A 16579-nucleotide genomic window follows, 5' to 3' on the forward strand; every position below is an offset into this window, starting at 1 on the left:
TTAAAGGATACCGTCACGAATTTTTCTAGGTAAAATTCTGTAAAAAAAAAAATCCCCATTTTTTACATTAAAAGCTAAGAACTTAACGCGGATCTAAACAAATCGTCAATTCTTAGCTGATAAGATTGTTTCCAACTAGTTAAAAATCCAAAAAACCTGCGACGATTTGAATTAATGTTGTCTAAACATAATTGCTTGCTATAGAGCCTATGTATGGGTCACGAGTATGTGTCACATGAACAAGTATAGTAGAAATAGGAAGAGTAACTGCAGCCAAATTTGTAACCCATAAAATGGAAACAGATCTTACTTATGAGTTTGGCTTGAAAAAGTGGAAATATTTTTTTCATTTTTACATTTACGCGGCCTGAGCGTTATATCTACGTTTAACGCGTCATAGGGATGTAAAATGCGCAGAAGTGTCGGCACACAATCTAAACGCGCCGACCTAGCTGCGTATAGTGGTGTTTAATAGCCCATCATCGTTAGAAAAGCCATCACTGCTGCGGAAATTGTAGGTCACAGCGTCCAAAGGTACAGGCAGATTTAGGCCATTTCTGAGGGACATTGGCTGACGGCGTGGTGGAGCAGTTGAAAAACCTTTTGTTTCAGCGGTGACCTAGCATTTTTTATGGCATTTTTTATTGAAGCGACCATTGAAATTCGACGTTCTTGCTGTGACATTGGGCGAAGAGTGAAGGTTTCAATAGACCGTGGACCCTTTTGCAAAGGGAGGTGTGACAACAGGGAGTTGGTGGTTTGGTGACAGTGCGATTTTAGGGAAAGACAGTGCCCCGCGCCCCCAAAAATTTCCCTGTTGTCACACACCCCCACTCGGCGACCAACATCGACCCTCCAACTTCTTCAATGAACAACATATTGAGTGGGTAATGTTAGTGCCTTTTCTTTTGCTAGGGTTTGAAAATCATCTGGTTCAACCGTCAGACCCGCGATTGGTGCGAAGTGCTTATGGATGCCGTTCCGATGTCTTGCGCATGGTAATGGTGGGATCTCATGAATGCTTCATGATATCCCTAGGTATCACGACAATACTTTTCGAGTGGGCATCTGCACATAACACTGCGCGGTGGTTGTAATTTAATAAAAAAAATTTACATGCTTCGCCAGGAAAACACACCTGGCGCAAGTCCACGTGAGCCCATTCTTTGTGATTTTCGACTGGCTAATTGAACAGTAATCTAGGGTCGCTGTTCTTTTTGATGTGATTTGACAGACCTGGGAAACACCAGAATGTCCGAATGGTGTCATCGAGTACTACTCCATATGCTGGTCAAGTGAGTCTGGACAAGTGTGTGAGAAGGAAACTTCAAGAGCCGATAGCCGTATTAGTCAGATGGTGGCAGAAAGGCAACTTGAGTGTATTGAACAACCACATGAAGAGGGAGCTGACACACACAGTGTCAGTGTGGATGGACTAGGAGCTTACACAAATTACACATTTTCCATCACTGCCACTAACGGTGGAGCACCAGGATTTGACACCAGCAATTCAACGGAATGCGTTGTGGAGACTCCACAAGATAGTAAGTTGATCATTTCTAGGATATTTAGCCGTTAGATTAACGTTGATTAGTTATTGATTTCTTACTTCGGCAATGATACATTGACTGTTGTAGTGGGGCAGATATGTGAAAAAAATGTTCACATCTGGCAGAAAGGGTGAAATTTTGTATACAGGGGTATTTTGGGGCGGTGATTTCAAAAATTGCCAGATCTAAGAGATCTGACCAATGGATCGGCCTCCATCTTGAATTCCAATATGGCCACCATGACGAAATTAACATTGAACATTACTATCAATGGGTTCTAAATGACATGTGGCGCTTATATTTGGTACACAAGAGCATTTTAACATGCTGAGTTCAATAATGGATTGATTTGACATGTCTGACAAACCATATGGCAGCCATTTTGAATTCCAATATGGCCGACAAGACGAAACATTGAACATTACTGTCTTGGGTTCTAAATGACTTGCGGCGCTGAAATTTGGTACACAAGAGCATTTTGACATGTTGACTTCAATAATGGATTGATTTGACATGTCTGTCAAACCATATGGCAGCCATCTTAAATTCCAGTATGGCCGACATGACGAAATGTTGAACAATACTATCTACTACACACACGCGCACACACACACGCACACACGCGCGTGCACACAAACATACACGAACACACGCACACACACACACACGCACGCACGCACACGCACACACTCACACACACATACAGTACGCAACCGCGCACACACTTACATTTGAAAAACTGGAAAACCCGTTCACGGAAGACAGTAAAGATCTGTATGTGCTTGGCACCAAATTCATCATGCCTGATGAAGTGATAGCCACAGCGCGATCCGTGGAAGACACTAGCTGGCAAAACACAATATGACAGATTTGTGGAGCAGCGAATCAAGGATCCTTCCATCAATTTCTATGATACCATTTCAAAGAACAATCTGCCACTGTTCAAATCGAAGCCCAAGAACACACATGGAAAGTCTCAGGCGAAGATTACAAGTATGAAAAGTAATGTGGCGCTGTTTTCACGAATGTACATTTCTTGCCAAGCAAGAGATGGTGATCTTGATACATTCTTTGAACATGAGTGTCATGGGTGGCCACCAGCATTAGATGAAGATCACATCGGCATCGGCGCCCACCGACCGGAAAAGCTGAACTTTTGCCGTGTTTGGAAGCTTTAGCGCCACGTCCTCATGATATGCTGAAAGAAGTAGTTAGAATTTTCGATGGGGCTGCCTTAGTCCACCAGTTGGAGCCTAGGAAGTGCAACAGTGTGGTCAGGACATTTGGTGACTATGCACAGAAACAGTTCCTTCCGTACATTGCCCGAAAGTTAAACGAGGAGTCTGTTATGCGTGTTTATCTAGTGGGGGACACCTACAGAACGGCCAGTATCAAAGGAAGCACCAGGCTTGGTCGTGGCACTGGCATACCACTCCATGTGACTGAACAGACATCTGTACCACGAAACTGGAGCAGCTTCCTTCGTGTAGATTCCAACAAAAAGACACTATTCAGTTTCCTTGCAGATGCTCTGCAAACGATGGCTGTTCCAGAAGGGAAAATACTTCTAACAACCAATGAAGAAAAGGTTAAATCAAAGCCCCATTCTGATGTTTCTCAAATTGAACCATGTACACATGAAGAGGCTGATTCATGCATGTTGCTACATGCTTGGCATGCATATCAGCGGGGGCACAGAAGTATAGTAATTCATGCAACGGACACGGATGTGGTTGTGTTGGCGATCGCGATGGCAAGCGTTATGGACGGCTGTGCAATGTGGTTGGCATTTGGACATGGAAACAATTTCAGGCACATTGCTGCTCACACTATTGTGACTCACATTGGCCCTGAACGCTCATGGGGCTTTTTGTTCCTGCACGCTGTTTCCGGATGCGATACTGTTTCTGCCATGTCTGGGATTGGCTAAAGGACCGCGTGGAACATATGGAATTCCATGCCTAACTTGAAGGAGGTCTTCAATCATCTCTCGCATGCACCGGCTGAAGTAACAAATGATGACATGAACAACATAGAGAGGTTCTTCGTTGTTCTGTACAGTAGAACTTCGCCTCTGAAGAAAGTGAACAAAGCACGGAAGCAGCTGTTTGCTCAGGGAAATCGGCAATTGGAAAACATTCCACCGACAAAGGAGTCACTGCGTCAACATGTGAAGAGGGCAGTCTTTCAGGCTGGTCACATCTGGGGACAGTCTCAAATTGCAAAACCCAGAGCTGCCTTCTCCTGCAGATTGGGGATGGGCGAAAAATGCTGATGATGGCTGGCGTCCATTTTGGACAATAATAGCAGATCGAGGCGTCAAATGGGTGATGAGAGCTGATCAAGTGCAAATGTAAGAAACGGTGTGCTGGAAATTGCAAATGTTCCGCGGCTAATCTACCATGCACAGAACTGTGTTTTTGCTTTGGACAATGCTTCCCAGATGAGCAACAGGAGAAGTAAAATGGATGGAAAACGTCTTGCGGCATGTTACAGCTTTCAATTGGTGAGGAAAATATTTTGGAATAGGCTTTTTGCTCTATTAAACAATTAATTGAACTCAGCATATAAAAAATTCCTTGAGTTTCAAGTTTCAGTGTCTTACGTGATTTAGAACCTAAGATTTTCAGCATTTTGTCATGTCGGCCATACTGGAATTTAAGATGGCTGCCATATGGTTTGTCAGACATATCAAATCAATCCATTATTTAACTCAGCATGGCAAAATGCTCTTGTGTACCAAATTTCAGCGCTGCAGGTCATTTAGAACCCAAGATAGTAATGTTCAATGTTTCGTCATGTCGGCCATACTGGAATTCAAAATGGCTGTTATATGGTTTGTCAGACATGTCAAATCAATCCATTATTGAACTCAGCATGGCAAAATGCTCTTGTGTACCAAATATAAGCGCCACATGTCATTTAGAACCCAAGATAGTAATGTTCAATATTTCGTCATGGTGGCCATATTGGAATTCAAAATGGCTGCCATATGGTTTGTCAGACATTTTGAATTAATTCATTATTAAACTCTGCATGTCGAAATGCTCTTGTGTACTAAATTTCAGCGCCACAGGTCATTTAGAACCCAAGATAGTACTATTCAATGTTTCGTTATCGTGGCCATATTGGAATTCAAGATGGCGGCCGATCCAGTGGTCAGACCGCTTGGATCCAGCAATTTTCGAACTCAGCATGTCAAAATACCCCTGTATGCAAAATTTCACACTTTCTGCCGGATGTGAACATTTCGACCTATTTTTGTTACATATCTGCCCCACTATTGAGGTTTTTTGTTGGTGGGCAAATGTGTCAACATAAACTCTTTTTCACATTGTTGTCTCCACTGTGATACTCTAACATTTTCTCAGCATGTGAAATGACCCAGCTGTTACCCGCCAAGTATTGTTAGATATTGCATGCTTGACAAACTGCAGCCGGATTTACGCGCGAAGCGCGAACAGCGCCACCTGTGGCGCCACAATGACTTAATCGCTGCCCTCTATGTAAATCTTATTACCAGAATCCCTTCTGGGTACTAGAGAAAGGCCGAGAATCGGTCAATTCAGCAGTTCTGGCCATTGCAGAAGCGTTTCGACTTTGCACGTAGTGCGAGAATAAATCCAATGGTGGTATTTCGTACTTTGTTTGGTTTGCGCGTTTCGTTTTTTTCTATAAAAGCGATTTCTAATTTATTTTATTTAACGCCCTGAAGTTATTCTCGTACTTATCGCGGCCCATAGATCGCGCCACGAGGCTCTCTTCGAGGCATTTCGCACAGGAATTTCCTGAGACTGCCCCGCGGTCCAGAGTTTCACACGCTCCACTAACTATAACTTTAGTGTAGCGAAACAGACTTGCCCGAATTAACGTCCGTACCAGTCTAACTCGAATGGTGACGTCGCGTTTTCATTATCGTAGCCATGTTCCTTCTCCTTATGAACCTGTTGACCCCGCGCTCGCATCTCCTCTCAGACTCTAGCCCGTTTTGCCGTTTTTGCATATTACCATGCAGCCACTGGCAGGAAGATCAAGCCCGCACGTACAGCACACACTGATCATCAGTTCGTTTAGACTGAGCCACTAGCGGCACTAGAGACCGTGTACAAGATGGCGTTGCGCAAAAGATGCGTTGTTACCCGACCGCGCACTATATACTACTACTATAGATACAATAATGTAACCCAAACCCAAGCGGATAGGGTTTGGTTATATCTTGGTTATCCCTATCCGCTTGGGTTTGGGTTACATTATTGTATCTACTACTACTACTACTAGTACTAGTAGTAGTAGTACTACTAAGTTACCAGCACTACTAGTACTAGTACTAGTAACTACCAGGACCGCAGGAGCTAATAGTAATAGTAATAATGACTAACTCTGTTACTAGTATTAACTAACTTACTAATAATGACGAACCCTAACCATAACCCTAACCTATTAGTATTATATTGATATAATATTATATTTAGATTGATGTAAATGACATTGGTTTTATTGGCCATGCCATACATTGGGGCCCATATAATATTGGGAGCCATGTTCTCTATCCTTGAACCACTAGTACTACTAGACTACTATACGACTAGCAAGAAACGCTCTCTTGCTAGGGTTAGAATACCCTAGGCTATACTAGACACAGGCACTTGAAGCGTTTCAATAAAATATAATGCTAACTAAATACGAAATCTATTTACTACGAAATTGTTAATGTTTCTAGTATAGACCTACTCTCTTTCAAGAAGGTTGCGAGGTGCAAAGGCTATATATAGACTAGGACTCGCTCCCACCTCGATTAGCCATTGAGTGACTAAGCTAAGCCGAGAGGTGCGAGAGAGTGCCAGTCTATGGGCTATAGGCGGCGGGCAGGCGGCGCACTGCTTTCCAACTCCCGTACGAGCCTCGCCATTGGAAGTTGCAAAAACGTTGCAGCGTTGGGGCGCGGAAGAGCGCGCGTAGGTGTTCCTGATTCTGACAGCCGTTTCCATTACTGGGCAAGTGTCGCGAATGTCAGAATTTCGACAGTCTCTGTGATTCGCGTCACACAGCTCGGTTACGGACAGATTACTCCGTTACAGTTTTTATAGCAAGTCAACACTGTTGACGTCCCAAATGTCTACCCTCTGTGTCCCCCACTAAAATTGCGGACTGTTCGCTGGCAGCTATGGATCCGTGCGCCCGCCAATTCATTCGGCGCACGGATCCATAGCTGCCAGCGCTGCATACTGTCGTAGGACGTCCCGCGTCGCGTGCGCCTTGCGCGGAACTGCGCGAAAGATCTGCGCTTCAGCGCAATTGGGATCAACATCTCCTTTCGGCAACGCTTCTCTAGTATCCCGTCTCATCTGGATGTTGCAACCTATAGTTGCTATAATGATATATTGTACTCACTTAAAATTGTACACAACTTAAGGGATTCACTGATAACGTTGTTTCCAACGACAAAAATTGATAGATGTTCGTCATGCAGCCTATAGTATTTTCATGAAAGTCTTTACAATATTTTATGTGAAATAAACCAAAATATGTACTCCTAGAAACTACCCGGTTTTCTCGTGGAGTGCTCAATTTCTTGATCATGTGTCATATGAAATCACTAGCCTTGCTTAAATTTCAGATCCCAGCAAGCCTAGTATTTCAGGCTACTGTGAATGACAGTGAACCCGGGGTTGTCACATTGGACCTGGGAAACACCAGAATGTCCGAATGGTGTCATCGAGTACTACTCCATATGCTTGTCAAGTGAGTCTGGACAAGTGTGTGAGAAAGGAACTTCAAGAGCCGATAGCCGTATTAGTCAGATGGTGGCAGAAGGACAACTTGAGTGATTGAACAACCACATGAAGAGGGAGCTGACACACACAGTCTCAGTGTGGATGAACTAGGAGCTTACACAAATTACACATTCTATCAATGCCACTAACGGTGGAGCACCAGGTTTTGACACCAGCAATATCAACGGAATGCATTGTGGAGACTCCACAAGATGGTAATTACGTTGTTTTTTAACTTGACCTATACTGATAGTTTTATATGCTGCTGCTTAGTGTAATTGGTATGGATATGTTCACTTGCTCACTAGCTCCTACCAGTACTCACAGTTGCCATAATGCAGCACCTGCATGCATACTGCTCTTACCATTTTTCATCATACACCCTTATACTCTTCCTAATGTTCCCTCTCATTCTTGTCCATGCCTTAATCATTGTTGCACATTTTATTTTTACCGCAACTCATATCCTAATGCACTTCCTCACAATTCCACCGCATACATCTGCTAATGCTTCTATATTAAATGCACACTATTGTGCATGCTCTCTACTGCCACATGCTCGCACAATACCACTGTACTTCTGGTCGGTTTCCTCATCAAACTTCTCTAATATGCGCTCCTAACAGGTTGCTGTGCACTGAAACCCATTATCTGCCCCGTCACGTTTCCCGTTATTTAATCCAACTGTTCTTTATGCACTCTTGTCATGCTTTCCGAACGTTTCTGCTTAATTATCATCTCTCGTGCATCCACCTAGCTCACCAGCGTTCGCCTCTCCCACGTTCCTTCTTCTGCACTTCAATATGTGCCCTAGATTACCTCTCATATACTCGCCCTGCTTTTCATCGTTTGCGTGTCCGCATGCTCCCTTACATCAGCTCCTCGGTATGCACTCGTACTCACGGTGTGATATACTAATGTGTCAGCCAGGGGAAAGGTGGGTTGAATGAACTGTGATAACAGCTGTTCAATTGATTCCATTATGTAAACACTTGCCATCTTTTTTTATTCCAGTACCTTCGCAGCCTCACAATATCTGAACGCAGAGTCTGAGATTCTACTGCAGTACTTTTGAGCTGGATTGGCCCTATGCAAGAAAATGGGATCTTGTTGTATACAATTAATGTGTAGTTACAATAACCGGATCAGAACAATTAATTAATGTAGATTTAAATGCCACTGAGGACTGTGATTTGGAATATTTTATTCTCCTGAATCTCGAAAACCATGTGTTACTACAGCTTCCTGTTGCTGCAACACGTGTGCGGTATTGGAAAGGCAGAAGTGACACATCGTCAGTGAGCGACATATTCAGCAAGTAAAGTAGGTATGAAAGCCTCAGCGGACTTACGTGGGTGGGTTGAGTGGGTGGATGGCTGGATGGATGGATGGATGGATGGATGGATGGATGGATGGATGGATGGATGGATGGATGGATGGATGGGTGGAGTGGATGGATGGATGGATGGATGGATGGATGGATGGATGTATGGCTGGACGGACGGACGGACGGACGGACGGACGGACGGACGGAATGGATGGATGGATGGATGGATGGATGGATGCGTGGGTGGGTGGATGGATGAATGATGGGACAGGAGGTCAGCAGACACACGAATGGATACTAAATGTTATTAGATAATTTACTTAATTTAAATGAATTTTACAATTTTGATTTCATAAATAAGCATCAAGGGAGGATTTGGTAATTATTGTTTCATAGATTAATTTACTGACAGCTGATGAATTAATGAGGACACTGTATTACTTGAATTTTTCTTTTTTATAGTTCCCAGCACTGCTGATGTATCATCTGTATCAGCCACTGGTTCTCACACTGTGATTGTACAATGGAAGAAACCCAGCGAGCCAGAAAACTGTGCTATACTAAACTATACACTAAGATATACAGCTGAAAGAGAGGGATTACCAGTGGATAATGATACAATAGTCAGTTACAGTTCCAACTCTACAAGTGAGACACTGGAAGGTATGAATACAATATTTTCCTTAATATTCCTAACGCAATAATGATAGCATTCAGAATTTATCCCTACGTACCTTTAGTTCACCAAAGATTCCTGAGGTCTGTTGAGCTACTTTTAAATGGCCAATCATTTGGTTGGTTTTTGGTTGAAAAAGTCAAGTGAATTTGCTTTGAAATTTAGATCCATGGCTACACAATGATACCTGCAGGCCAGTTAAAATTATCATAATAATCATAACTCTTTGTAGCAGATTGTATTATACAAGGCAGACAATAACAGCTATATATGAGCAACAGCAATGTTAAAACAGTTTGTTGTATAGGAGGAGTTGAATGCAGTTATGCATTACAACATTATTTCCAATATATGGCTGGTGTCTACTGTTCGCATAGCCAGTATTGTAGATATGCATACATACAGTATCTATACACCTATAGTATATAGATGTGTTTATTTAGTACCGAGTTGATTTGAAACACAGAGTTTCTTTTGTTCATTAATTGTTTGTAGGTATACCGGCAGATCGGATGGTCACCATCTCTGTTGCAGCTAGCACAGCTGCTGGGCAGGGGGAGTTTGGTGAAAGCCAGTCTACTTACACTGAAGCTGATAGTAAGCCTAAAATATGAGTTATTGTTCATTTTAATTAAATTAAATTACCGCTTTCACTCTACCGTTATTGTTCGCCTTGCTGATATTGGTTAGTTACAGTAAGAAACTATGCAAAAACAACTGCACCTAAGCTGCAGCCACTTAATTGCGTGTATGTGCTGATTCTGGGCGAGATATGTGGACGAGGGATGAAAGCAGGAAGGCATCAGGACAAGTGAATAATAGGCAGCAGGCATATTATTGCTCATATAAGAGCAATTATGACAGAGGCTAGGACAGATCTGTAGTGTTGTTATTTTCTTGAATGCATAGTTAGGAAAGAACAAGGTTGCAGGAGGAATAGAAAGTACAGTTAACATATTATAGCCTATTATTTTTCACGAATGATGCACCTGTAAAATGTTATGAATATTACAATGTTATGACATTTAACCCCTTCTGTTGAAAGTAATGTTATTATTAAGTAAGTAACCACCCTCTCACTCCCCACTGCTTGATGGCTGTCATAAAAGGTAGACATACACACAATCTAACCCAGATTTTTGTCGATGATATGGACAGAGATATTGCTTAATTCGTGAAGAATCTTTGAATGACCAATTTTCCCTACTCCAACATGCATAGTCATCCTGTTATTAATGCTTGTACATGTTGTTATGTGTGAAATAATTTGGCTTTTCAAGATCCATCTTCAGCTGTAAAAATTGTGTTATGACATATTTTTATCACGTTTGCTGACTATGTTGATAATTTTTGTGTGTTCTTTCTGTATTTCCAGTCCCAGAGGCACCATATAATTTGCACATGTCTGTGAACAATGACACTTGGGACACACTTGATTTGAATTGGCATGAACCTAATAACAGCAACTGGTTAGGAGAGACTCAAAGCTACACTGTGAGATGGTACAATTGCATAGATTACAGAGAGACACTGTGCATTGATGAGATTGAAGGTACCAGCAACTGGACGTGTGTTCATGGCATTAGTGAAACCAGCTATACATTGGGTAAGTTGTTCATATCAGTTTCACCTTGCATACAGACATCAATGCATCGTATGAAATTAGGAAAACATTCAAATGCCATTTCTATGTGGGTGTGCCCATGCTCTCTACAAATATGGTAAATACTATGACAACACTACCAAAAGCAAATCTGATAGAAATTTAGTAACACTAACAGTTAGTGGCCAATTCGAGATATTGTGCACATTGTGGTGCTAAGACAGTATTAATTCTACTCCACTTTATTTCCCCCATGGGCGTAAATCCCGGGGGGATGGGGGGATGCATCCCCCCGCTCTTGTAGGAGGGGGGATGGCCTGTACAAATATCCCCCCCTGAGATTAAAAAAAACAACTCCTTCTTCCGTGCCCCACTTGAAAGTTCAGCTAATTATGATAATTTGGAGACATGGGCAGACCTAAATGATTTCAATTACTGCAGGGGCGTGTACGCGGGGGGGAGGGGTCCAGGGGGTCCGGACCCCCCCCCTGCTCGCGCAGAAAACGCATCTGAGGGGGTCTAATTTCTAAAAATTTCTGGGGGAGGGCCCCCCTTACCCCCCCTTCGCGTGATCATTGCCCCCACTCTTCGGTACGGATTTACGCCCCTGATTTCCCCAGTCATATATTTTTCCGTGGAACGTTCTTTACTGTTGTATTCCATTGTGTTTATGTGAATGTACTGGCCTGTACTTGGCCAGTCGAAATATGTCATCTGTCAGCCCTTGTATTCCGTGTTTTACACAGTTATATTTCCACTGATATACTTCTAAACTTCCTCACTCCTGAACAGTCCTAGACACGTGTCCATGTGTACACCCTTTCTGGATGCATATACGTTATTACAATGTAAGTATAAGTAGTATTATGTATAAGAGTGGCACAGTTTACCTCTTAATGCCTAGTTATGTTAAGCTTACATGTAAATCTATTTGATGTGAGTGTAAAGCACATTATAGGCACAGTGGAATCCTGTTATGTCATGTAAAAAGTTGGGTTGCCTTATAGCGACCCATTATAACGAGCATTTCACTAAACGTAACATATGCTATAGTCTCCGGTGAATGGCTTTATTGTTGAACTCTGCATAGTTCTCTTCATCACTACAGAAAATGTTGCAGGTTGTGCTTAAACATCAAACGACAATAAGCTCACTGGTGGTATTGTGAGAATGTGGTTTAATCATGGCAGCTTTTATTATGGTTTTTCATTTTATTTTAATGTGAGCTATATATATATAAGCAAAATCGAGGTGAAGAAATCAAAAGAACAACACTACTGGGAATTTGACAGGGGTAAAATAAGGAAAGAGAGTAAGGCCACCATTTTTTATTTTGTTGGTTTACAGAATTTTTGTTGTTGTTGTTGACTCGGTAAGGTAAAAAAAAAAATGTTGTTTTGTCAGATCAAACTAGTCAAAATACAGTGATACTGTTATACATGATATTAAAGTATTTTAAGAAAAGTAAATGAAAACAAAACTCAGTTTGTTTATGAAATGTTTTTGTTTTTTACATTTAAATTCTTTTTATTCATATTTCTTAGAGAAAAGGTCGGCGGGAATAAAAAAATACAACTTTTCATTTTTTTCATTTTTTTTGCAAATTCGGGTCGGCGGATCTGTAAACCAACAAAATAAAAAATTCTCGCCTAAAGAGGAGAAAGGGAGCCATCGCATTTTTAACACAAGAGATTTTTTAACTATCTATTCATAGTCTATTCAAGAAATTTGATTGAATTTATTGGTATACAACTAGTAGACCAGACATTAGGTGAATGCTTACTGGAGTATGCCTACTATAAGTACTATACACAATTCTGACATGTTGTCGTTCATTATTGTTCTGCTGCACTTTGTGTCATAATTCTCTGTTTTGAGTGTCAAGGAAAAAATGTAGCACAGATGGCCTCACATTTACACATGTCCTGTCTTTCTGTTTTCCAACTGTTATATCGGAGGAAATTGACTTACCCATAGATGCCTTAAGTTTCGCAATTTTCATCTACTATACCCACGGAAGTGGCATATCAAACCTTTGCTTTGTTTACAGGTAACCTAACTGGAGATTCTTATGTTTGTGTCGGAGTTCAAGCCTTCACGAGTAACGCCATCGGCAGCTGTTTCACTGCTACCGAATCCCAGAAAATGCCTCCTGGAGGTTTGTATTGTTTACAATATTTGGTTGCCAGAGGTGGTCTACGTGCCTTTAGTACCACGTACACCATACCTTATTCAGGGCAGCGACTCAAATAATAATGTTAACTCTTAAGGTGGGAGTAGCCCATCCTGATCTCTAGGCCGGAACAACATCGGCCACATACACCCCTTTGTCATAACGGAACAAGCCCAGAACATCCCACACGTACATTGTAAGCTGTTCCACGTGCTTACACACTGGCGCATTCGTCCTCTCTTTCCGATGAACTGAGTCCAATCTAACGAATCAATTTAAGCACACATACTATTATCCATAGATAAAATGGTGAGTGCATACAGAGGTGTGGATATGCACATGGATAAGGAATATATATATATTGAAAATATAAATCATACATTCTGTCATCAGACCCACCTCCCATACTACCGCAAGCCCTTTTCTTCCACATTTTACGCCTATTAGCACGTGCATATATGCACGAATATGCGTCCTGCACACATCCCAAGACATGCACCCCACACAAATAGAAGTCATGCCCTTCGAACACCTTTCAAATATGTCTGAATACTTATGGAGCATTCTCCCCATGCCCACCCATGATTCCGTGACACATTCACCACCAAACAGCATCAACCTTCTCTCACTTTCTTCACCACCTGCGCACAATTTCGGCATCTGCCTGGCTAGTCAGCTTGCCAATTTCAGTGTTATCTCTCGGCAAGAAAGAGTATAAAAAGAAAAAGAATTGCTGAAAAGCAGATTTTTAGCTTTACAGAGTTAGAAAGAACCTGGTGAAGACTACCCATACGTTTAAACTAGTAACTGATCCGTAACTATTTCAGCTCTATGGCATCAAATCATAAGCTGAGCGAATCCACATGGAGTACAGCTAGTATAGAGCCTTGTCCTGTAGAGACTATGCAGGGGCGTGTACGGGCGGGGGGGGGTCACGCGTGTCGGACCCTGCTCGCGGCGAAACGCATCTAAGGGGGTCTATGTCAAAGATTTTTGGACCGCCCCATAGTGCGTGCTTCGCATGTTTTGGGTTACAGGTCATAGACTTCACGCCCCCCCGGTACAAATCCTGTACACGCCCCTGCTATGCAGGCCTCCACTTCATATGTGTCTATATCATCGAAAACGTGGAATAGAGAAATACATAGTTTTATTCATCTGTATATTATTTGATTTGTAAATTCATATTTTGTACAGTTTCAGACCCACCGACAATAACCTTACTTGAAGCAACGAGCTATAATGAAGTAAAGATGGTGTGGGAAGAACCCATATCCACGCATGGAGTACTTAAAGAATATCTCGTGGAATACACAGTTAATGATGTCGTGGCACCAAACAAAATTTTACCCAAAGATGATTGCTCCACTATGCTTGGTATGCAGTTGAACATTTCAATGATAACTCTGCTCATAGTTTCACAGCTAATATCAAGAGTTAATAATACGTAGTGTATAATGAGAAAACAGGAAAATAGTGCTATATTTTATGGCAAGATTATTTTATTTTAAATTCAAATGTAGTATAAGCTGATAGTATTAATTGTCTTAGGCATCATTTGTTTCTCTCTAAAACAAAACCAACTGCTTGTCTCTACGGCACTCCTTGACTGAGATATTGGATTGTAATCTTAGCTCATCCAGGAGGTACTGGCATGCAGGAATCGAGTTGAATGCGTCATTCGTGCCTAACCTCACGTCCGAAGTTGGGGGTTTCCGTGATAAATTCATGCATGAAAGGCACTTGGTAATCATTGGTAGCCTTTCGGGAAAAACCACTTTAGATTGGTTAACTATAAAGACAGCGAAACATTGTTTGTATTGCCGTGTTTATGTATGGTATGATCCGTGACCTTTATAGAATGTTTTGAGAATCATTCCCTTTCTCTATATCGTTTATAAGGGATCGAAGTCTCTTGTAAATACAATTTTGAATTATATTAATTTTGTTAGTATACTAGTAGAAGTACGCTAACGTATTAGCCACTGCCGTGACTGTACTGTAGTACGTACATGGTACAGTGATGATAGTTGATGCATAGAAATTTTCCTTGTGAAATAGCACTATTTTCCCCATTTTTCCGTTATAAACAATATATTATTAGCTTTTGATTATATCCATAATCTAGCACTTATTTATAATTAAAAAGTAAAAAATGTGTAAATTTGTGTGTGAAAAATCTATTCTAATTTAACAGATGTCAATGGAGACAAGAATATCTCTGCTAGAGTGAGAGCAATAACCAGCTTAGAAGGAAAATGGTCCTCAAGGAAATACACCATAACACCTGTTGGACGTAAGTGACCGCAAAATTAGGAAAATATCGCAATGTGATTTAGCAGCTCATCAATCATTAGCTGCAGTTTAATTAAATATATTGCAACATTGTAATGATATTATCAGGAGTGTATAATATAGAAGAGTACGTATGACTCTCTCGAAACACGAGAAATTAAACATTTCCATTTCATAATTTAGCTATGATTTATTACGCGAAACCCAATAAAAATGACATCAGAACTAGCGTTATACATCCAACTTGCCCTCACACTTTACTTTGTATCGATACTTCTTATTATGTAGTTATAGCTCTCTATATTATACATTCCTGATATTATTTCATTGCTATAATCAATAAGGAAGAGTTAATGTTAAAAGTTACTGCTTGCACATTGAGATTAGTAGGCAAAACATCTAATTGTACGAACGTATTGATTCAATTATTATTATGATCGCCAGTAAATTGTTAGGTGTGTATATAGTAGGTTCATCGTAATAGTAACTGATAAAGGTTTATTTGTTTTGCAGCACCACCAGTACCCGACAGTAACCAAATTCTTAGTTCACCAGAGGATACAGACTATAGCAGCACGTCCACTATCACTATCAGCTTTTCTCAGAGTGCTTTTAAAAATGATAATGGGGACATCGTTAGTTACGCTGTTCTTGTGACTGAAAGCGGCTGCCACGATGATAAAGATTTCTGTAAGTATAATACAATATTTGTATGATCTACTTTATGATAGCCAGTGAGATTGGCAGGTGAAAACCAAATTGTCTTCTGTGTTTATTCCTTTACTATTACAAGAATAATGAGGTCGAATTAGCTGTTTTTTTGCATTGAACTGTTCACAATGTGCATTCATTTCCCCTTATAGATATAGGCAATGCAGTGTGCGAAGAAGACGGTTGTGAAATAGAGAAGAGAGAGCCAGGTACATGGGGAAATGCTGTCAATGACGAATGTCTTGCACCCTATCAAGCTACCACCCCAGGTTGGAACCCATGGGGTTCTTCTAAAGGCATGTATGCATGAATGCCCTAAAATAACATTTGAATAAATGTATTTTTTTTAAAGATGCTACAATGGTGTTTGGTATGTGCAGTAGTGTGTGAGAGCAACTTGTTACCAACATATAACACAACTGCTGAATCCGTGCCTATGCCATGGACAACCCCTTTGCAGTCAACTATAT

At 41.2% G+C, this 16579-nt stretch overlaps 1 protein-coding gene across 2 annotated transcripts in view; it reads left to right on the forward strand.

The window, feature by feature from the left end:
• LOC106812623 (tyrosine-protein phosphatase 10D-like) overlaps window positions 1-16579 on the forward strand; it is a 32121-nt gene that overhangs the window by 7103 nt on the left and 8439 nt on the right. For both annotated transcript variants that reach the window (XM_014816536.1, XM_014816537.1), the window contains exons 3-10: window positions 9114-9314; window positions 9823-9924; window positions 10703-10933; window positions 12981-13088; window positions 14301-14480; window positions 15301-15399; window positions 15912-16088; window positions 16262-16405. In XM_014816536.1, the coding sequence (XP_014672022.1) occupies window positions 9114-9314; window positions 9823-9924; window positions 10703-10933; window positions 12981-13088; window positions 14301-14480; window positions 15301-15399; window positions 15912-16088; window positions 16262-16405 (1242 nt within the window). The remainder of the gene's footprint in view (window positions 1-9113; window positions 9315-9822; window positions 9925-10702; window positions 10934-12980; window positions 13089-14300; window positions 14481-15300; window positions 15400-15911; window positions 16089-16261; window positions 16406-16579) is intronic.

This window comes from Priapulus caudatus, unplaced genomic scaffold, assembly GCF_000485595.1.
Source record: "Priapulus caudatus unplaced genomic scaffold, Priapulus_caudatus-5.0.1 Scaffold667, whole genome shotgun sequence".
NCBI classification, from domain to species: domain Eukaryota; kingdom Metazoa; phylum Priapulida; class Priapulimorpha; order Priapulimorphida; family Priapulidae; genus Priapulus; species Priapulus caudatus.